Source organism: Argiope bruennichi, chromosome 3 (assembly GCF_947563725.1).
Source record: "Argiope bruennichi chromosome 3, qqArgBrue1.1, whole genome shotgun sequence".
NCBI lineage: Eukaryota > Metazoa > Arthropoda > Arachnida > Araneae > Araneidae > Argiope > Argiope bruennichi.
The window spans coordinates 63,161,555-63,184,443 of record NC_079153.1 but is presented as its reverse complement, the minus strand read 5'-3'; the positions used below and the strand labels follow the sequence as shown (position 1 = coordinate 63,184,443).

At 29.6% G+C, this 22,889-nt stretch overlaps 1 protein-coding gene across 11 annotated transcripts in view; it reads left to right on the top strand.

Annotated features, from left to right (window-relative positions):
- LOC129963456 (RNA binding protein fox-1 homolog 3-like) overlaps positions 1–22,889 on the top strand; it is an 84,272-nt gene that overhangs the window by 25,463 nt on the left and 35,920 nt on the right. The window contains exon 1 of one of the 11 annotated variants that reach the window (XM_056077846.1): positions 15,630–16,114. The exons of the other annotated variants lie outside the window; for them this stretch is intronic. Within the exon in view, the coding sequence (XP_055933821.1) occupies positions 16,031–16,114 (84 nt within the window). The 5' untranslated portion in view covers positions 15,630–16,030. Of the gene's footprint in view, positions 1–15,629; positions 16,115–22,889 lie in introns of those variants that run through there. 11 annotated transcript variants of the gene reach the window in all.

Below are 22,889 nucleotides of genomic sequence, written 5' to 3'. Positions count from 1 at the left end.
AAAGAAGCAAAATAATTGCGTTCCACGTGGAAGAATTTTTTTTAATATTACAGAAATATAGTGACAAATTTAACCAGTACTCGTAAACAAATACTGCAGAAAAGTATCATGACAGATTTTTTTTTTCTCTTATTCCCTGAAAATATCAGCCGCGTTATGTATTTAAATATTATTTGCCAAATTTCGAAAGTTTTTCCAAATCGTGATCGCAGTTCAGTTGTGAAAAATTAATCGAAACGGTGCAGCTGCGGCTATGAAAGTTATGATAGCGCACTCAGAATAATATGTGTAGCTGCCCTCTGTCCCAGCCATGTGGCGTGTCAAAGGTGCAGTTCGAAGAAGCAGCAAAAAAAGCAAACACTTCCCCTCCCGTTCTTCCTTTTCCCATCACTTTTCACTCACTCGTCTCCTCTCTTCTCATCCGTTCTCCCGCAAGCTACTCTCGAAAATGTGGACGGAAGGATATCTCCCCCCTTGGGGTGAAAACATGCGTTGGCCCTCTCTGATCGTTTTATTTTTTTCCCTCTCCCCCCCCCCCTTTGTTCAATGGAGGGTAAAAGGGTAGATGTAGATGGGAAACGTACTGCACTGAAATAAAAAAATAAAAAAAAAACGTTCCAGATTTGGTTTTTGCTTACTAATATCAGCCTGTTTAATTAAATAATATTAAATCTTATATAATTTTAACTGATTATATTATGCTTGGTTATTGATTCGTGTTTGAAATCTTGATTTACCGAATTTTATTGTCATTTGTTTATATTTATAATATAAATAAAGCAAAAGATTAGGATAAAAATTTATCATAAGTGAAGGGCGTACATTGGATTGTTGATCTCTTGAAGTGAAGGGCGTACATTGGATTGTTGATCTTCTCTTAATGTTGATTTTTATTAATTTACCCCTGATTTCTTGTTAATAATGATGAGTAATACACAATTCAAAATAAAAACTGAGCCATTTGTGATTCGAAATTTTGTCTACGTATATAGATACAGAGTTATTCAATAATTAATGTATTATAAGTCCGTTTTTTTTTTTTCACAGGTTTTATAACTAATTGTTTGCGCTTGTGATATGTTAGTGTTTCATTTCCATTTATAACAAACAAACAAAAAAAAAACCCAAAAGAAACAAAATGAAAGATGCAAATGATAATAAAATATGAAATATAGATTTCGATTCATTTTAGAAAATTTTTAATAACTATTATGGTTCCGGATATTTATTTGTTGTTATCTGCGATTGTTTTGAATATGAATTAAACAAAGTTAATCTATTTTTTTCCTTCCTTATAAGTGTTCAAAATATTCATCCTTTTAAGCTTCGACTATTTAGAAAGAATTTGACTGGCATCGGCCATGTCTGTCGCTGCTAGTTCAGGTTCGCTTTACATGGACAGCTAAAACATCGAATCTCTGGCAAATGAAGATGAGCATGTTTCTAGACGGCCAGAATTATACCTAATGAAATTAAGATTTAATTTTTTTTTAATTTTAGAATTCCTTTACAAAAAAATCCGTGATTACTGTTTAAATATATAAATATATAAATTGCTTTTAAGTATTTTATCATCAGACATAATATATTGTTGGACAGTTGCTAACGGCGGATGGTAGTAGCAAAGATAACTACAAAATGAAGGGCAGACAAATGCGGAAATTAGTATAAGTGTAGGATATAGTAAGACGTGTTGTGCGTATGCAAATTTTGGATTCCCGAATTTGTTCGTCGTGTTATAGTGCTGATAAGACATAAAGGAACTGACGCCAATCGACTATTGTTGTTCAAACGCAATATTTAACGGGGAAGAATCAATTGACAAACTTGCAATTTTCTGTATGTGTTCCCGACATCATTTAAATGAATTCATGCATGACCAAATTATTAGCAAGATTGAAGAAAGTCTAAAAAATATAGGTTGTTGTCAGGGGGTTCGACGGCAACTACAACGCTGATTCTAGATTTTGGAAATTATTTCAAACAAATGAAATGTGTAACAAACGTCACGGAAGAGGTTGTGTTGGCAGTACGATGCTTGCAGAAGATAAGTATGTAATGCTATCGACAAAGAGGAAAAGGCGCAGCACATCTATTCAGGTAGCAAATCAGTTTCTTTCTGTGTTGCCAGACTTTATACGGAGGACTGCCATTCTGTTATGTGCAACCCATTGTCCAGACGTCACCGTTTACAACGGCGTCATCAGCATCGCTGTTGGAGGAAAAAAGAAAGTGCTTGCATATTCTTCTCGGATGAAAGTAGATTTAGTCGCCAATTTGGCATGAGGGTGATATTGCATGTAATCCGGCAAATATACAGGAAAGAACCAATATCCTACATGTGGTGTCATGGTATGTATTGGCAAATTCTTCCGTTTGTAATCGCGACTAACATGGACGTTTATGGAGCTCTTCTGCCTCATGCTCGCATATTCCTTGGTACTGTCGGTGATAAATTTGTATTTTCATGGATGACGCAACATGTTATAGAATAGTCGCTTCCAGGAGTGTTAAGAGAGCGAGGATATTCAACGCTTCGAGTGGCCAGCAAGTTCTCTAGATCTGAATCCCATTGAAAATGTTTGAAATGCTTTAAGGAGGATTTTTCTGGTTAACTAAGCTCTCCAACAAACCAGAACACCTCATCCGTGTTCTAACAGAGGAAATGGATAAATTATTCCAACAGCTGCCGAATAATATTGTGCAAAGCATGTCACGACGTATGAATTGTATTGCCTTTCATGGTGGTCATATCCTGTATATTAACATCTTCCGCCAGAGTTCTTAAGGGAGATAATTGCATTTTTTAACTTTTATGTATTCAGCTTAATATGACCATTTTATTCCTCAAACAATTTTCGAACCCTTCTGGATTTCAAAGCTCAATAAATTATTGTTAAAAGAATGTCCTAGCATTCTGACATCTATTTTATTTCCCTTTACATCCAATCCCGCTTACTTTTTTTATGCGCTGTATAGCAGTTCGTGATCCATCCTTGGCAATTGTCCACCTATGTAGTATCTCTCGAACTTGCTTATTACTGTTAATTTGAGTTGTCACTAATTATAGCATATTCGATTTCTGTGTAATTAAATAATAAAAGTGATAATATACGTCCACAAATTGTACCAAAGTATAATAAAATAAGTAATAAAGGACTAATTGTGTCGAAATGCACCAATAGAAAAAAAAATCAAGCAGAAATAAAGTCAAATATTTACTTGTCTCTGTTTCGGTTGAATAAATAACAGGATTCTTGTATCACTCGATTTTCTCCTCAGTCGTTCTACCGCGAGCTTTGCTCGAAATATGGATGAGAGGATGTCCCTCTCCCATGGGTGAACTATGCATTTGCCCTTCCCGAATGCAGGACGCTCCCCTCTTCCCCCATCGCTTCCTCCCTCTTGTTCAATAGAGGATAAAAGGATAGATATAGATTTCCGTTCTTTTTTTTCTTTTTGCGGGATGCAGATGAAAATGCTTGCTTTCAAATAAAATCGTTGAGTTCAAATTTTAAAGATAATGTTATTGTGAGATCACATAAATATCACTAAACTTATTCCCAAAAGAATGCGGACTGAATGAAATTTAAATATTCTGCTTGGAACAGCATCCCATATTTTGAACTTGAGTTTCGATGTTTAGTTTTACTTTTTCCTATTCTATATATTTTTATTTGAATATTTATTAAAAAAACCATTAAAAAGAGATTGTTATAAAACATTGTTAAATTGAAGTTGCCAAAAATTTGTTTTAAATGTAATAATTTTTTGCAAAAATGTTATTGTTTCCTTTATTCTTTTTTTAAAAGTCTACGATGCTTTTCTTGGATAATGTTAAGTGACCCTTACTAAAATTACCAATGTGTTAAACTACCAATTACCAATTTGTGGTAATTACTTCAAAATCGGAGTAAATTAGTGTGTTTGTGACTCAACAAAATGTTACTATTGAGCACTGTATTTTAATAGTAGAATTTGCCAAATAAAAAATTTTCCTTGATACCATTAAAAATATTGTTAGATTGCTTATTTCTTATGTCCCTTTTTATATTTAATTGCTAGGTTTCGAGGTTTTTTTTTTATTTATTAAGGATAAATTAATAAATAAATGGAAGAGAATGTATTATTGATTCCAGTAATAAATTAGTGTAAGATAGCGTATTATCGATTGCAAGTTAAAAATTCTTGCAGTTTAAAAAAAAAGGTAAATAATTATTTTAATTTTATTGCTCATAGAAAAAAAAAACTTGCCAAATAGAAAAATTTCTATTTTGAAAGATGAGGGATTTTTTTTAAAGTGTTAATTGTATTAATGAAAAAAGATCCTGCATATTTTATACATTAATTTATAACAAAATTCGAATTATAATTCTATATAACGAAAATTAAAAGCCAACAAATGCAGTGGGCGTAAAAAAAAAAAAAAATATCCATACAATGAGATAAAGTTTGAATAAATCATCGTTATTCCTGTATTTGTAAATACCTGCATGGAATCGGAAAGCATTTCATAGCATGAAACAATCTGCTTAAAAGACCTAAGCCTTTGCCTTTAACTCCAGTGTAAAAAACAAGAAAACAGTTGAGAAATATTGACTTTCTAAAAATTGTCTCGAGTTCTAATATTGCCATTGATGTATTATGTAGAATCTTTAAATCATGAACCAGTTGAAGAATTGAGTGGCCAGGGAATTTTTAATTTCATTCAGTTGGAACTTGTTAAGCAATATGAAAATTAATGATCTGATTCAGTGACGTGCATTTTGAGCAATTATCAAGCACTTTCAAAATATTATATCATTTGTCAGATTTCTACTAATAATAAAAGAGAACTTGTGTGTGTTGATGTTCTACAGGCTAGACCAGTTCATTATTACTATAAAACATGCTTTTTAATAAAAATTTTGAAATTTTGTTTTATTTGCAAATTTATTTTAATACTAAACAGTGGTGAAGTATTTAAAGTGCGTCCATTTTTAAACATTGCTACCCTTTCCTGTGATTTACTTGGATGCATGACAGTGTAAATAGAAAATAACGGAAATGCATAACACAATGGGGCTTCTAATAAGATAAGATAAGGTTTCTAAAAGTGAAAGAGCTCTATATCTGTCTATTCTATATTTATTAAAATTTGAAGCTAGAAAATATCTTGCTGGGAGTTATTAGTAACAAAAAATATGTAATTGAAATTTGTATCAACTGTTTATCCCTGTGACCCAGCTGATCGCCAAAGGCGACTAATGAGTAATAGAAAAATATTTGCAAGCTAATGACCAAGGATTTGCCAAATGAAATACCGAAAATAGTATATCCAGCCTGGATTTAGAAATTTCTCTTAGAAGGCTTAAGAGACATAAAAAAAATGATATTACTTCCAGTTAAACATCAATATTATTACAATTTGATATACTTTCACTGCCCCCCCCCCTCTTTGTCTGTGTGTGTGTGTGTGACATGAGATATTGATAGGGAAAATATTTTTTCAAAGTTCTAATATATTATTAAGTTTTTGATTGGGATTTCTGACTCACGCGCGAACCAGGCAAGGGAAACACAGAGATCTTTTTAAAAAGTATTTGTTTAGATCAGTAATTTTTATCCTTTCACTCGCAGCGTAGGAACCGCTGACGAAAGTGTTTTTACAAAGCTTCTCTTGAATTAATTAAATAGAAGAAGTGGAATGGGATCAGGAAATAAGATTATTTCGCTGTGTATTATTACTTAAATGGTGCTTTTTTTTTATGCTTTTAGTTCATGGTGGAATCCTTAGCACATTTTTGGAATTCATTAATACAAATGTTTATGCGTATTATTCTTTTCGGAAGCTTCTAAATAAGTATTTGTTATAATGAAACGCAAAATTATTGGTGTACATTTTGTTGCCAATAATTAGACGGATATAATACGCCTTGTAAAAATTTAAATTTTTTGTATTATACATTAATTTAAAACTATGTTTTATAAGCTGGTAGTCTTAGGATTGTAGGATGATAACAGAGTTGAAAACACGCTTTTCGAAATGATTCTTGCTGAACATACTAATTGAAAGATAAAACCGCTGCTTAAAACATTATCAAATAGTTTTACTTATTACTAAATTCTTTCTTATAATCAATTATTTCTTTGTTTTAAGTATAAAAAAAAGTCGTAAAAGCTTCTATTCTTTTTCTTACAAAAAAACTGCCATGAGGAAAATTAAAACTCCTAATATAATACATACCATTTGCAAATATATTTTATGTTTGGTTTTTAAATATTCATTAAAACTTATTCAGTAGCTTTGAATTTTAAATTGAATTGTTTTTGCATATTAATGAACTTTATTTGAAACTTTATTATGCAAATTGAGAACCGTATAAAGAGATTAAGATTTGCTTATACTTCATTTTTAACGAAAGAGAATAAAATGAACATATTTCATTAATTTTTTAAAGGATTTAGGATTGAAGCGCAAACTGTTTTAATTCAGGATCAAGTCTGCTATATTTTATTCTGTTTTGGCATTTTTATGTTCCGTCCTACTAAGCAGCCATTTATCGATCTAATTAAATATTTATTTTAAATGGATTCTTTCTTTTGCGCGGAAGAGGAGAACGTGACTATACATTAGTTACGGCTATCAATTACTTTTGTATTGTTGATGAAATGCATCAAAATGAGTCTGACACACTTTAAAAACTTTTAGTTGATTGAAAACCTTCTGGTAATTATGTCTTGTGAGCTATTTAAAAAGATGGGCATTAACGGTCTTTTTTTGTTTTTGAATAGTTTTCTCTGTATTGTATGTGAAATATTGCTCCAAATTGTATTCACAAAAAACCTCATGTTCCACATCCTTGATTACATGTAATATTGCTTATCCAGATTGTTATTATTATGTCTTTGGAAACTAAAAAAAGGAATTAGTGGATGATAAAAATGGCTTCTACCTCATAATTTTAATTGCTTTGGAGAACTCTTCACTGTTTTCAGCATACGAGAAACAATAAAACGAACAAATTTGCCTCTTTTCAAGGTCACAATACCTGTCTATTAACCTTGAATGCATTTTACGAAAAGAACTGAAATCCATAAAGCACCTTGAAAAATAGGTAGACGCTCAAGAGTTCAGGATTGATTCCCGATTGAATTCTTTTTCACCTCTGTCATAAAATATAGATATTTATACTGGAGTACATTTTTATTATTTTTATTTTACTTTGTTTTTAGAATCGCAACCAATTAATTGTCTGAAAATTCTTTGTAATAATCTGCTTATTTCCGGTCATTAGAATTTCTTGGCACATTAAAGTAAACGAATTGCTGTGAAAAAGGTTGAGTTACATGGAAAGGACGCTTAAAAATAAACTGTTTATGTGAGTAATAATACTGGCCTATAATTCTCTATATAAAATCTGGATTTGATTTACAGGCTGGTCACAAAATCTTTCTCTGATTACAGATAGTTGTTGTGAAAAAACTATTATATTTTGGCATATGATTATTTCGACGTATTGTTAATACGTTTATAAATTTTTTAGTAAAATCACTTGCGTTATTAAATTACAAGTGTAAGCATGCTTTGTACCTCGAAAAATGTCAAGACAATATTCTTTTTCAAGTATTGTCCAATATGTCATCTGTCACACAGTCACAGCATCTGTGACCGTAACTTGGAATGTGTCCATATCTTCAATTGGCATTGCAAACTCTTTGTCATTATGTAACCTCAAAATTGAATTTAATCAGTAACGGCATTTGAATTCATGGAACCAAAGAATACAGTGAACTTCTATTTACACCGTTTTGATTACAAACCAATTTAAAATCTCTATCTATGCTTTAGTAGCGCCATCTATCAGATAAAAAAAATAAGAACACAACTGTACCTTTGTAAAAATGTTATAGTATTTCTCTGATTACTATATATGTGTAATGATATATCTTAATCTAATTTAAGTCTTAGTTAATTTTCTAATTTTTATCTTAATTTTGCCTATATTAACTTTATTCTAAAATCTCTTTATTTCCCGATTCATTCTTATTTTTTATTTAAATAATTCAACACGCGCTTTTTAAAACTGCTCACTGCAACATTTTCTCAAGCTCCGAGCAAAGGGATAAAAATCCTTAATGCTTAAAACATTCTTTTAAAGATACTTAAATTTCATGTTCCTATATCGACACTTGTCAAAGAAATCCCTATGAGAATCTCGTAGTAAAAACCACTGAAAGGGAAATTTCGGTTCTCTTTTGCTTTTCTGCTCTTGTGTCGCGATGTAAACTGACGTATTTCTTACCACTTATTCTTTGTGTGTGAATTATGCTTCCCGTGGTGAAATAAATCAAAGTTTTAAAATTTGAAAAGTTTCTTCTATTTGGTCACGCATTTCTTATATATAAATCAAGGAAATACTTTATGATGATATTATATATTAGGTGGAATATTAATTCACTAGTATTTTTCAATTTTATTTCAAACTTCGCATTAAAAAAATCTTGTTTGTTTGACGAAGTTGTTATAATTGCTTTTTTTTTTTTTTTTTTTTGAAGCTCGAAGAATAAATCTTACGTATAACTTGGACCTTCTTAACATCCCTATCAAACATGAAAAGCAAAGGGAATCGAAAATGCTTATTTTCTGTACTTGTCATTCTGTTATAATGATTTGAGTATGTGCAAAAAACAATAAAATTTTATTATCTTGTGCTGCATTCAATTCTCATTCAAATAATTAGGACGTTTTTAAAATGCATTTTTGCATGGTTTTTAAATTCCAAAGGGATAGGGAATAAATTATTACTCAATACTACTTACCGCAAAAAAAAACACAAAAAAAAAACCCTTAGACTGAGTGGAAAATTGACAACTTCCAGTAAGCACTGATATCAAAACTTTACCATTTTTAATAGTTCTTATAATATTAAAAATGAATTACTGATGAACTATGGTATTACAAATGAAGTGTTCGTGTTTATTGAAAAACTAACTAGTTTCAAAAAGTGAAGGCTTTTGTTTGTAAATGAAAATAAAAATAAATAAATTATTTATATTCAGTTACCTTTCTTTGTGAGAATTTTGATTATTTTTTGTTGTTTTCATAAAATCAATTTATACATAAGGATTTAAATAACTTCCCATACATTTTTATTCAATCTCTTTCTCTTGCAGTTCTGCTTTTACTGAAAATTTAGTAGTATCCATATGTGTGTCAAAATAAGATAAAGGAAGATTTCATTAATGCCAAACAGAAAAGAATATTGATTTAATGCAGTTATTTTATTAAAGATTTAAATTAAGGAAATTTCTTTGATTATTTTCTTTTATTGGCATTAAAGTTTGAATCTTAATCTACTTACTCCACTTATTACAGCTGTTTTAAGAATTTAATTTAATTGAGTATAAAATGCTGGCAAAACCTATATTTAGTATCTATCATTCGAGATATGTCGCATCATTATTCATTCTGAAAATATTTTTTAGTCTCCCATGTCTGTATATTAAAATTTATTCATCCCGTTCTTCTCCTTTTTTTTTTTCTTTCCCCCAACAAGCATCATTTCCATTTTATCACCTTAAGATAAATTTTATTCCACAATACCAACTATGCATTGTTGCTCTATCATCTTGTACTAGGAGACGCCAAACCTTTTAGAAAAGTGATTGTTTTCAGGCACTTGGATCTCTTGTCATGACAGCGTTAGACCATTTCCACTCTCGCCTATTCTCTGCACTCAGTGTTAGAGCGTTTCCACTTGCCAATATTTATAACTAGACGCTGAATTGGCAGATAACTCACTCTCCTGTTATCACTGAAAATTTTCCTGAGCTCAGTCCATTCTTGACTGACTCTAATCTTCAAGTTGAAGTCGCTGTTCTTCAGCTTGTCATAGAAAACGTATAAATCTCAAGAATCTAATCCATCTTACTACTAATAAATAAATAAAAGAAAATTGTAAGATGCCTTATTTTTAAGACTGAATTGCACCCATCTTCCTACTCTAGTTTTTCATCTTTTTCTATCCCATAGGATGTCCTTTGTTTTGCAATTTCTGGTTATTCAGTTTAATTGTATTGAATATCAGCTTCCTATAATTCAAAAGATATTCGTTTTATTAACCTATTTAAAAATTTCAATGCTCTTTATGCAAAAACTTTTCAATTTAGCCTTTGTACTGACTTTTGTCTGCTTATAATAATATTGCAACAAAAGCACATCTGCGCTTGTAATTCTCCATCTTGTGTTTTTAATGGTTGTATCATATATGTAAATTGAATGATAACAATCTAACGTTGTGCTTTATGCAACCGATAGAAATTAACAGTGGAGATGGCGAAGTATTAAATTTAATGCTAACACTACTCAAATTACTTATATAAGAACTGGAATTTAGATTTTAATGGCTCAAGAGCCAAGTATAGCTATACTGCACTGAACACGTGGTGTATATAGCTAGCTGCATATGATGAATATTTATGTACAGAATGCATGTTGAACAAATGTGATTAAATAAAGATTTCTGCTTCAGATTTTTTTGAAATCTTTATGTGCCACCTTTTTTTACCTGGTAATTTGAATGCTCAATTTTTATAATAGATTTCTTTCTTCTTTGCTTCAGATAACGTTTATACCAGATTTCAACAAAATGCATCAATCAGAAAGATCTTTAAATAAGGTCATTTAATTATATTCACCCTGCTTTAGAGTTTAAGGAATGTTCAAAATACTTTATATTTAGACATGTAATTATAGAACAATAACACAATTCTGTTATTTATCCGAGCTATACGACCATATACTGAATAGACTAAATAATAGTTACTAGATTGCAAACATTGATGCTATATATATATATATATATATATATATATATATATATATATATATATATTTCTGTTCGACTTTTCTTATTGTTACTTTCAACTTTTTATTTCTATTTAAACAGGTTGTCTGCTCAAATGTATCATCTACTCTAATGTATTTTTTTCTCTGGATATTAGGCATCAAATGTTTCAGTTGACGACGCGTTATCTGTTTTTATTGTTTCACACTTTCATACGTGTCCGACATTGTTATTGCACAATATGAATTTGTTTTTGAACTGAAACGCATTTTGTCACAACTTGGTAATTTAAGGGAAAAGATATTTCTGCAAATTATATAGCTAATCTCTCTCTCCCTTTCGTCATACATGCGAATACATTTTCCTTCATAAAAATATTTTAGTTATAATTTTATATGGATGTATTCCTGGGAATATTTTAAGATCATACTTTTTCTTCTTTTGCATGCAAATAATCTATAATGTTATACCAGGACCGTGTGCACGATGTCTTAAGACCGTAAGAAGTTGCTATTTTAATAGTTTAAATTTGGCCATCTTATGAGTTTTTCCCCCATGCTTGTATACATTGTAACAGATATTGAGTTAAACCATTGTCGTAATTCAATAGTTTATAGTTGTCTACTGTTTATACTTAACCCTTTTGTTCATTTTGTATAGTATACCATACATACAACTTTATAAAAATATACTACCACTATAAAATAATTTTTAACTTAGTTTTATTACACGATTTTTTTATTTATTTTTTGATGTTTTTTATAGCGTAAAGAAGCTACTTATATACATTTTTTTGCTTTTCTTCAAAAAAGCAATCTTGCCACGATAAGGGTTAATTAGCTTCAGAAGTGCTCTGAAATTGTCTGATATTTTTTAAAATTAAATGTATAGTCGATGATATCGTAGGATTGCTCTGCAATACAATACTTTTTTTTAATTTAAATTTTTCATCATGTGAGAACATGATGCTGTTTTAGTTTGAAGGTTTTGAAGCCTCAAAATGCACGGGTAGAAAATTGGCAATTCATCGCTTTTGAGGCATCAATTTTTCGCTTTTAGGATTATTAGAAAATGATAAAGAAGGTTGCCACATTTGGCGAGTTATCACCAACAAAAAAGTTACAACTTGGCGCGAATGTCCATCATGTAACCGATTCTCCTGTCTGGCCAATAAACGACACTGTCGTAAAAAGTTACAGGCCAAAGAAATATAGAGAAGAAAATGGAAATGAATGCGAAACAGCGAGGAGAGATATCAAAAGTTTACTTCCCCTCGATGAGGTGTATATATACACATATAATTTTTTTTTTCAATTTTTCTAGCTGACAAAAAAAAAGTTTTGGAGCTTAAACGATTTTGAAATGGGGGAGAAAAAAAAAACACACACATCGCTTTTTCAAATGGTGACGATTGCACAATACAATAGTGGCGTGATCATTCCAAAAACCAGTTTAAACCAAATTTTCTCAAAAAAAAAAAAAAAAAAAAAAACTGATTTTGATACAACGTTTTGGAGCTCAAACGATTTTGAGATGGGGAGGGGCGGAAATCACCATCGTTTTCTAAATATCGACGCATGCTTAATCTGATAATCATGCGTGATTGCTTAAAACCAGTTTAAACTTGTTTTTCACGTGAAAAATTCTGCCCTCGAGAAAGAAAAAAAAAAATCTCAGAACTCGATTGATTTCGAGATGGTCAAAAACCATCGCTTTTCTAAATGTGTTTGCGAAATATGAGTCTTGTGAGAACATCATGTTTTTCTACCATTTTTGGTTTGATACTTTGATCTAAAAAAAATAACCTTCTCACATGATAACTTGAAATTTGTGATATCAAATTTAAATTTATGATTAATTTTTTAATTTGTGCTTTTACCGCAGGAAATAAATATTGACCTCCGTGAGGGGGGACATTCAAAATTACATCACTTTGTCAGTCTATTTGCTATACAAAAACTTTTAATAGAAGATGTCTCTTCAAATCAATGATCCGTTGGATATAATTTGGGTTGGTGTCTCAAATTTGTCAACGAATACAAAGTAAAATTGACGTTTCCTTTTTTTTTTTTTTTTAAATCCTTTTCAAAGAACAGAAAACTGTTTGCTTTCTGCATTGAACACGGCCTTTTTTTATAGCATTCTAAAAAAGTGCCTTCCTTTTCACACAATACAATACTGTACGGAAGCTTCAACGGAATTCCGGTTGCCTAACTGCATAAAGACGACCAAGCGGGCTGGCTCAATGCTCGTTTCTCGACCTCGCATGAAATAAAACTCCCTTTACATTAATCACGCTTTTTCCTAAGTACCTGCTATTCGTCCACTAGTGATTTGAAGCCTTCGCGTGAGGTAAAAACAGCGCGCGCGTTTATTATTCATACCACCTCCGCAACATCGTAAAAAAAAGTATTATTTTTAAAATCTTCTTTATTATCACGATCTCATTATTGGCTTTTCTCATGTATTCCGCAATAAAAAAAATGAAGCCTCTTGGTGATCTTCAGTTTCGAAACACGATAGATAATTAAAAATCGTGTCCTTAAAATGCTTTTTTAAAAGCTCGTCTCCATTGAAAGTAATAGTTGAGCAAACAATTGGAAGTAATGGTAGCTTTTGTTCCGAGGAATTACTGCCTATTGTGAGCAGTGTCTGCTTTTAATAATTTTTAATGCAGTTGTTTTGGCTCGAATCACAGCAACTGCCGATTTTGGTTTTGTAAATTTTACTGACTTTAAGACAAAAATATCTTTGGTATCATTAAATATACGTACTTTATAAGTAGCTTATTAAATGATTATTTTATTTTGAGTCTTCTTTGATCTGTTCGTCATGATTTTTTTTTCTTATCGTCCTGCCTTAATCGAACCATTATTACACTAGATATATTTTTCTGCTTTCAGATTCACTTAAATAAATATTGTTTCGATAAACTAATCTAGAAGGTTTGATTTTTCTTCGTGATATGCAATATTAATAATAACTGCACATCTGTATGAAATTAATTCTTGAGAGAGGTTGAAAAGGTCTTTTTATTGTTGGAATAATTTTTCTTTCATTTTTATTTTTGGATGTAAATATTTAAAATTTTCCCCTACTCGACTTTTTGATAACTTTTAAAGATAATTCATTATTTGCTTGAAGATTTAACCTTACAATGCATCGTGTAGTCATTTGGCTACACATTTTTATAAACTTCATATGACTGTTCTAAAGGACAACAATGAGTATTCGGAAATTCTTTTTTAAATGCGTTTTGATAAACATTTGCAGAAAACACTGATATATGGCAGGAGTGGTACTAGAGTTGGGTTTAAATTGGGAAACTTAGAAAAATACCAAGATGGCTGTTGTATAAATAATTCCACCATTAAAAATGTTATCAAAATATTTTATTTCCATTGTAAAAAATGTATTGGTAAAAAGAGACTTTAATTTTTATTGCAGAATCGTTATTACGAGATTTATGTCATTAGATATTGTTTAGTTCATAATGTAGCCAATTGGCACATCTTAATTGTTTTGTTAAAATTTCTTCTGAAAAAAAAAATGAACTAAAATCTTTTAAATAATTTTCTTGAATGATATGCAGCAGCTATCAAAACGTGTATATTTTTTGTCATAAAAAAGTAAAAAGACATACATTCTAGAGTTAAATTTCTCATTACAATGTTTTGTGCAATAAATTACATTAAGGTGTTATAAATAAGTAATTCATTCGAAAATTGCACGAATATACTTCCACAAATGTGTGGATTTTTTTTCTTTGCATTATGACCTATCTATAAGATAATATTTATTACTTATGATTTTCTTTGTGGATGGTTTTACTTTTGTGTAGAGATTGTTATAATTCTCCTGAAAATACATAACTCAGCATTTTTATTTGGAGCTGAATTTTCCATACATTTATTTACTGCCCTCTCTCGTAGTGGTATATGTAAAATTTGCCGTTTTCCTACAAAAATTTTTAATTTTAAGTAATTAAACATAAAATAATGAAATTAATTTTTGGATCTTACAATTTTGAGAAAAACGATTTTTTCTTCATGAACTTAATATAAGGTTCTCGTGTTTTTGCTATAAATTTTCTCTGTGAATGATTTCACCTTTTTTGCTTGTTTATAGGTAGTTATAATTTTCGTGAAAATAATAATTTTTTTTATGGTTGCAACTTAATTTTTTATTTGGAGTTGAATTTTGGATATATTTTTTATTCCCTGTCCTCTGTCTTAGTGTAAAATTTGGTCCCTTTCAAATAAAATTTTTTATTTTAAATAATGATTTTTTTTTTTTTTTTTTTTAATATTACGATTTTGAGAATCTTTTTTTTTTTTAGGGACTTAATGTAAGGTTCTCATGTTTTTAGTGTTTCGTTCTTCTTCCCTTAATATTTCGTGCCCTATATGGTTTGAAAATCACTCCTCATGGTAAAAAGAATAACCATTCATCAGCATTTTGTAATAATTGCCATTGTTTCCCGTCTCTTTTGAAATTATTGTTATTGAGAAAAAACAGTAAATAAAAAACAGTATTAAAATAAAATAAAAAAAAAACAGTATATTAAAATAAAACCATTAATGGATAAACTATTGTTTTGAGAATTTAACACGTTTTTATTGTTCGAACTTTTTGGCCACCTCCTCTGCATATTTCAAATTTCCGCGTTGTTGTTTGTGTGTTCTGGTTTTCCTCTCTCCTCGGCCAAAAAGTGAAAATACCAGACCTCCCTTTTCGCGTATGTCTTGAGTATTTATAAACTCTGGTTTCCTGCGCTTCTCGAAGTCTATTTTTAAGGCCAGATCCTACTCATTCCCGCTTTTGTTCAACACTCGTTCGCCTCGCTTGTAGCTGAAACGCGACTCGTCGGAAAAATTACCTCTCTTATTACTTAGTGACGAGGCAGGAAGAATCGGTGATGAGGATGGTGATGTACTCGTAGTCCGATCGCACGCTTGTTGGACAATAAAAAATAAAAAAATAAAAAGAGAAGAAATTTTCTCTGTCCATTCCAATCCAGCCATTCGCTCGGTTTCACTGCGTTTCAGTGTCATTTCGGTTTTCTTTTCAACAACGGTGCGTTAGTGTGTGTGTGTGTGTGTCTGTATATGTCATTGTTTTCCGGTGGTTGTATATTCCGTGTCACTCGCGTCAAATTTTAGTGCATTTTATTTATTTGCTGTACATTCGCCGAAGAAGTCATGGCTGCTATACCCAGTGCTGTGTTCCCGAGATTGCTGGATCGACAGAATTTAGGATTGTTTGGATTTCCCTTGTTACCTCAGGTGAGATCAGATTTTGCACTTCTGGTCTAGCTTAATAAGCTTTAAATAAGAATTAAAATTACTTTAAAGTAATTTTTCTTTAATTAATAGGTTAAGTCAACATGTCGCATATGCAGCTTGAAGGACAGATATCCGAGTAGCACACATATATTGTAAGATATTGTATGGCATTAAACAATATTTTATAATATTGTTGAATATTAATTGATATATTGTCACACAATGTTATATTATATTGTGCAAACAATATTCTATAATATTGTGCAACAGGATGTGTTGCCTTGGTAATCTGTCAATTTATATCTACTTTGCCTAACATATTCCGTTGTCAGTTACAATTAGATTATTAAGTAATCTAATTACTTAGATTACTCAATAAAATTAATTAATAATTACATATATTAGGTTACAGTGGTTAGATAGCAGTTTGCCATAACAATTATCCGCTATAATAAATTAATGACTTGTTTTTTAGTTTTTACATTAAGTAAATTTAGCACTGTGATGAATCATATACTGATTCTCTAAAACAGTAAGAACACTGAATAAACTACTATAAGACTATAAAATTTCAAATTTAAAAAACTATTTCTATTTTCTTAATTTTTTTTTATTGTCAGGAATTTTCAAAATTATCTTCAAAATTTAGCATTAATAGGAGTACTAAGCATTAATTAATAATTGTATAGATTATTAAGTAATACCTATTTTATTAGTCGGACCAAAAAGTGCGAGAATGATTAATTCTCAATTCGAGTAGTAATTTCTCTTGCGCCTTATCTCAGTAGCATTGACCTGCTTTGTTATCTATTTAAAACTCAAATCAACTTTAATAATAATAATTTTAAAAAATCCCGAGTAATAATTATTTTATATGTATAATCATAAGTCATGTCTTTACCTTACCTCATCTCTTAGAGAGGATTGTTAAATTATTTGGTATTTGCTCTGCTTGTCATAAAAACTCATTTGCATAGCAAATGTGCCTTATCTGTGAGTAGATTTTCTTCGTTTTTGAATGCAGAAATTTTATACTCACCGAAAAAGCAAATAGTTATTTTCTACTTTTTCTTCTACCAAATGAGGGTTTTGTTTTTGATTTAAGCAGCTGAATCTACAAAGCAAGCTGTATTGTTTTATTAGTAAACACAAAACGCGCATCGCATAAATTATTTTTGAGAGGGATGCTGTTCACGGCTTGTACGTAATAGTCGAGCACCGATTGAGCGGATGTATATTTTCGTTCTGCTGAAATTGAATGAAACTAGAGATTAAGAGCTATTTAACGCTGTTGTGTGCTTGATTTCCTTTTGAAGAACGTTTTAGAGCTTTGTCATTAAAAATCGTAATCATTTTAGAAATTGTGAGCAATTTATTGGTTTTTATGAATCAGTTATATATATTTAAATCGTCATACAAATCAGAAGCTTTAAGTTTACTGAAAATTCAAACCAGCGCCTGAGTGAGCTTTTTTATTTATTTATTTTCTGTAACATACAAACCCTTCTTTTTGTTGAATTCGTATTAATAGTCAAACTCGCATTCTAAGAAATATAAATCATTTATGTTATGATAAATTTTACTGAAAAGTTTTTATGTCTTTTCGTTATGTGTTATTTTTTAAATTGTATTTAAATGAATGAAATGGCATTCAAAAACCTGTTTCTTAGAAGATTGTAAAATTATTGACTAATAAAATACATTGATCTTTGCAATCAATGAATTGAATGATTTTAGATAAAAGAAGAGGACAGGACAAGATATCATAACGTTATTAAAATAGAAACTCTGCTCAAATAGACAACGAGAAGTTAGCAGTTTTTAGATATGAAACGCATATTTTGTCATAACATACTAAGTAAAATTTAATCTCATTGTCAAATTTTCAGTTTCAACAACAATTTAGAAGTTCTGATCCTCAAAACCTGAAATAAGTTTTGAAGAACGGAGCTGCCAAATAATTTATATATAATATTTACTTTTTAAAATCCAAGTGATATGGAAGTAATTCCCTGAATCTTTATATCCAGCGAAGATGAAGAAAATTTTAAAAGCTCGAGAAAGATAAATTTAAAAAAAAAAAATTCTTATTTTATTTTACGATTTTATATCCATCTTACTAATAATTGCTATATTTTAAAAATTTCTGAAGATAGGAATAAATTAAGAAAAAAAATATATTTTTTAAATCTAAAATTTTATAATCTATGAAGTATTCAGTATTATTGTTTTAGAGAACAAGTGTATGATTCTTCATATTGCTAAATTTGTTATATTGAATAGTTTGAAAATTGAAAACAAATCATTAATTTATTATAGCGTTTAATTGTTGTACCAAATAGCAAATTGTTGTCTAATCATTGTTGCTTTTTTAAGTTTTGCTAGATCAAAATATCGAACCAATTATCAGCAAATGCAATATTATTTTAGCTATCAAATTCCACCAAATCTATTAAAATCACGGAACCGAAATTCTTCAGATTTATTCTTAACATTAAGTGAATAATATCCTCTTATTTATATTCTCTTATTTGACAATTTGGTTCACTGGGTTGGTTGCTAAGAATTTCAATGAAACATTTTGTACTACAACAACTTACCAGCAAAATATTTATAGATTTCAAATTTTGATAGAAAAAAAACTAATATTATTTTAGAAGCTTTATATCGATATTCATTTGTACTATGCATTTCCTTAATTTTCTTTCGGTATCTTTATACATTCAGTTACGACAGAGGAATGAGGAGCGTTATTTAAAAATAAGTGAACTTAATTTTTTTTTAACCATTGTTTAGTTCTGAAGTTATGTTTTAATTGTAAGTACAACAAAATGTTAAAAATCTTGTTAAAAGTATACCTTGTACTGAAACTCACGCAAAATGGGAAAATAAGTCGAATCTTCATATCATGGTCACCACCAATTTGGGAGGGGGGAGACAAGGATGAAATAATAGCAACAACAATGGAAATAGATTTATTTCACTTCAACAGTGAAATATAATATAGCTAAATATACTTTTTTAAAAATTACTTAAAAAATAGAAAAAAAAATATTTTTTGTGCTATAATATATTCGGAAGCTATCGCTTAAAACTGCCGAAATTATATTTAATTTTTAAATGGTTAAAAGTTTAATTAGAATTTTAAAAAATCGTTCAATGGTGCGGTGCACATTCGTACCCTCCAAATAATATGTGTGCCAAATTTGGTAGATTGGCCTAAACCGTCTGGTACGTACTGACTAATATATTTACTAAAGAAGGTTATTTCTTTGAAGATAAACACAATTGCATAATTAAAATTCTGAACGAATTACACTTTATTAATTTAACACTAATATTAGTAGGAATGATATTCTGAACAGAAGTGAGATAAAAAATGTTTTAGTTCAATATTTAAATATCACCCTTGCTGTATATACTAATGCAATTACATTTAACAAATTCTTGCTATTCTATAGTAGTACGTAGAACGAACGCACATTTGGTTTACAACCTTTTTTTTATTATTATTAAATTATATATATATATATATATATATAAGAGAACATTTGTTTGTTTGTCATGACAGCCTATAGGATTGACCACTTGACCTAGAGCTACCAAATTTGGAATGAATACTTTAGAAGGTTAAAAATGGCAATCGGAGTAGTTTTTTTATATATAATTATCAAAATTTAAGCAGAATCGTACGTTTTTTCACCAGAACCTCCAAAAATATTATAGTATAAAAATTATTTTCACATTATCTTAATTTTTTTTTACTAAACTATGATATTAATTTAATTTTTCTATAATGTTTAGTCTGTTTTTAATTAATTTTAGAAATACTTTTAAATATCCTAGTTATAAATTTTACAAAATTACGTGAAAAATAAATTTGGTTTATTACAGTATTTTATTTTAATACAAAATCATGATATAAGGTGTGTATGAACCTAGTTGTATCATCATCATGGATTCGAAAAGAAGTTTCAGCGAAGATTTACAGACCAGTGTAAATTTAAAATCTGTCGTCAGAGATCAAACACTATTATTGCATACAGTTTTTAAGAATGAGATGGCAGCTCAGGTGCCGCCCTTGTCATTGAAACAAATTCGGAATGACCAGCTCTATTCCCAATTAATTCTCACGTTTCAATCTTCATGCTACTTATCATTTTGCCTTAATATATGTATGTATTTTTTCCCCCTCTATTCGTGTTTCTGCAGCAGATTACAAAATAAGTCATCCGTTTTTGTTTTTTGTTTTTTTGTCTCTATCCACTATTGGTGACTATTTGTTTCGCTATTTAAATATTTTGAGTAATAAAATTCCTCAGCAAAGCTTTTTTTTATATATATTTTGTAAAAACTCCTACTATATTTAGAAACCTTTCACCGTTCTGTTCATTGTGCTACTCAGTTCTCTATTTTTTTGTCTGTATCTTTACATATCCAATTATATCACAGGAAAGAACAAAGTCACATAAAACAATTTCACCTTAGTTTAAATGTAAAGTTTAATTGATAGTACAGCGAAATTTCAAAAAATTTATTTCAAACATACTTATAAGAAACCTACTCAGCATGTTAGAAGAAACCTGATCTTCGTGTCTTTAAAAAGAGTCAAGATGAAACATTAGTAACAGCAATAAAAAGGATTTGAGTTTTATTTCACTTCAACAGTGTAATATTTTATTATAAGATACGCATAAAATATTTTTTGAAAATTAATTAAAAATAGAAAAAAGTCATACTACGAAATAATAGGGTATTATTGAAAAAAAATGTAAAAGTCATTTTGCGGCTGTAATAATTTCGAAATCTATCACGGTGAAACTCAAAAATTTTGTTTACTTTTTAATTAATCAAAACTCTAATTAAAAATTTAAAAAAAACCCCTTCAAGTTGTATGTTTCTACTCTCCAAATTATGCAGTTCCAAGTTTGGTAATTCTGCGTCAAATGGCATGTTCTGTAGAGTGCTAACGAATACATTCATCTTTCTTATTTGTAGAAAGAATAGGAGGGGAAATCGGCTGATTTTAATCTATCATGTATAAATTCCATATTTTTATAATTAAAGAAAGTCATTCAAAGAAATGGATTAAACAACTTATATTGTGCTCTAAATCATTAAGCTTGGTCATTAAAATCATTGCGTTTAACAGGAGCTTGCTATTGCTTAGTTTAAAAAAAGATACTAATTCCATGTAACATCTGAAAGATCGCTTCACATTTGCAGAAGAGCTATAATTCGCCTTTAGAAATTTTTCTTTGCCTCACAGTGCGAAAAATTGTACTTCATTTGTTTAGTTGAGATAACATTGTAGAAGTTTTCCTTATGTATAAAATTTTTTTTGATTAATTATATTATTGCTGTGTGTTCTTTTTTGTAGGGGATACATTTTATATTCATTTCGCATATAATTATCGTGAAATCATGGCCTACATGTTGTTGTAGTTTAGTTAAATTTGCTTGTTTTTCACACTGTTCTAAATGAAATAATGTGTAGATTCTGTTCCGTAATCATTGTATAATTATTTAAATTGGAGGGAAAGCGAAGACAATGTACTTCAAATTTATTTCCTCCTCAATTAAATAACTAAAAGTTAAAACAATAATAATAAATTAGCTTATTGAGAATATTCCTTTGAACATTATAGAATGAATATTATTAGTTAAATGCGGAATAACAAAATACCAATCTAAGAAGGTAGTATATTGTCTGATTTTACTATTTTACGAATCATATTCTTTCAAAATGTGGCTATATTTGCATGAAATGACGGCATATCCAAAAATTGATTTATTAAAAAAAAAGATTTAATTCTTTATTTTTGATTTAAAAAACAACAGAAAATTCATTAAAATTAAGTACAATTTGAAAATACCATCGAAATGGATGAATTAGGCGGGGAAAAATAAGCTATGATGAAGGAAATAACTGATGAAAAAGAAATTTATTTTTATTATAGTCATAAGAGAATTTCTTATTTTGGATTAAATCTCTAAAGTTAATTTTTAACAGCTTAATCAAATGCTTAGAATTTTGATCTTGTGATTTTTTATCACAATTTTGATTTTACTCCAAGACGATGTAGCTGGAACATTCTAGAAGTACCAGGGCGCTTAGCCAGCAATCTTCTACCTTGATTTAATTTTTAAAAGCTGCCAAATCATTTTTTAAGTATTATTTAATTACTGTACGCTGTTAAAGGAATCTTGATCAAACCATCACAGCATACTGTCGACGGTCATTTTCTATTCCAAGACTAGCTTATTTATCTGTTGACTGAATGGACCATTAACGGTGTTTTGAAATAAACGCAAAATTATCCATATTGGAAAGAATGTGGCTTAGTTAGACTAATCAAAATTTCTATTTCAATAAATCAGTGGATGAAGGTGGAAAGTTTCAAATGCATAGATCCCAAAGTGTAGGGCGCAACAGTCTTGAATGTACGAGTATGTGCATCTTTCCACAGTTTACAAAAAATTGAAATGGGGCATAAATCTTCATCAGGCTACACTTAAGAAATATTTGGTGGAGATATATTTAATAAAGAATATTTTTTCCACTTCATAAAGGGTTTTTCCCCCCTCCCATAAAACCTCATTTGGAAAGAACATATATTGTTTGTGTTTTGTTAAAATCAGTACACCCAGGATGAAATGGGTCGCTAAGTCTAAAATTTATTAACCCCTGCTTTAATGTATTAAGAGCGACTAGGTTGCATTTGTCAAAATTACAGTGGGTAAAAAAAGTATTGGCAATTGCCTTAATTTATTC